Genomic DNA, 1,261 nt, shown 5'->3' on the forward strand with positions numbered 1-1,261 from the left:
GAGTGGCACCAGGATATAAAATATCGGAAACGCCGGCACATGTCATTTGATTCCAATCATCGCAGCATTACGGATTTAACGGTGCGTGTTGTGGATCAAGAATGACGATTGCTTGATTTTCGAGGAGAAGAGATTACCGTCAGGTTGCACATACGACGGCGACGATATTAGGTGAAATCTATGAAATGCTTGTGATGAATCAAGTGGATCAACAGGAGAAACTAGTGGGAAATAAATTTCTTACGAGACGCGCAATCAGCAGTACAAAATCCTCCGCTCGAAAGAAACTCAGTGCATTGAACGTAAAGTTTTTCAATCTCTGGAATTCATCGTACGGAATAATTGAGAAAAAAAGATATGACTGACATTTTGAACATTGAAGGTGAGCCGATCTTTGACGATCGCATCGTCAAGATTGAATCTCACACGTACAACCCATACGCCAACACAACGTTAGGATATAGCGATGAGATAAGAATACCCATACAACAGCAGGATTTATACACATTGCCATGCGAGAGTTATCTTTATGTCGAGGGAAAAATAATTGCACAAGCGACAGCCGAAAATGTGGCTGTAACATTGGGAAATAATTGCGTCGCATTCATGTTTGATGAGATTCGTTATGAATTGGATGGTGTAGAGATTGATCGTAACAGAAACGTTGGAATAACTTCCACGCTCAAGAATTATGTATCGTTATCTTCTGACAAAATTGCCTGCATGAAAAATGCTGCGTGGGAAACGATCAACGCTCATTCGACAGATGGATATTTCAACTTTGGCATACAGCTCAGCATGTTGCTAGGATTTTGTGAAGACTATAGGCGTATAGTGATTAATGCGCGCCACGAATTGATTCTCATACGATCGCGCAGTGACAACAACTGTCTACGTGGATCATCGGCGTTGGAGCCTAGAGTGGAGCTATTCAAGATACAATGAAGAATGCGTCACGAACTCTTGAATGACATCAATAAGCTTTCCCTGTTGAGAACCTTGGAGAACGGTCGATATCTGAGCATGAGTTTCCGCTCGTGGGACCTGTATGAATTTCCTCTGCTACAAAACACGACCAAACACGTATGGCTTGTCAAAACTGCCACTAATTTGAAAAAACCGCGATATGTTATTTTTGCACTACAGACTGGTCGGAAAAATGTCATGGCGGAAAATATAACTCAATTCGACAACTGCAATTTGATCAACGCAAAACTCTATCTAAATTTAGAGTGTTATTTGTACAATGATATGAATTTGA

At 40.9% G+C, this 1,261-nt stretch overlaps 1 protein-coding gene across 1 annotated transcript; it reads left to right on the forward strand.

Annotated features, from left to right (window-relative positions):
- The first annotated feature begins 357 nt into the window (after positions 1 to 357).
- Positions 358 to 945, forward strand: LOC106751180. Its single transcript, XM_014632008.1, has one exon. The coding sequence runs from the start codon at positions 358 to 360 to the stop codon at positions 943 to 945; it is 588 nt and encodes a 195-aa protein (XP_014487494.1).
- The last annotated feature ends 316 nt before the right edge of the window (positions 946 to 1,261 follow it).

Source organism: Dinoponera quadriceps, unplaced genomic scaffold, assembly GCF_001313825.1.
Source record: "Dinoponera quadriceps isolate SergipeBrazil2010 unplaced genomic scaffold, ASM131382v1 scaffold9221, whole genome shotgun sequence".
Lineage (NCBI taxonomy): Eukaryota > Metazoa > Arthropoda > Insecta > Hymenoptera > Formicidae > Dinoponera > Dinoponera quadriceps.

Bases quoted from the DNA above. Each gene is read 5' to 3' on its own strand.
- LOC106751180 (XM_014632008.1), top strand. From the start codon at position 358: ATGACTGACATTTTGAACATTGAAGGTGAGCCGATCTTTGACGATCGC.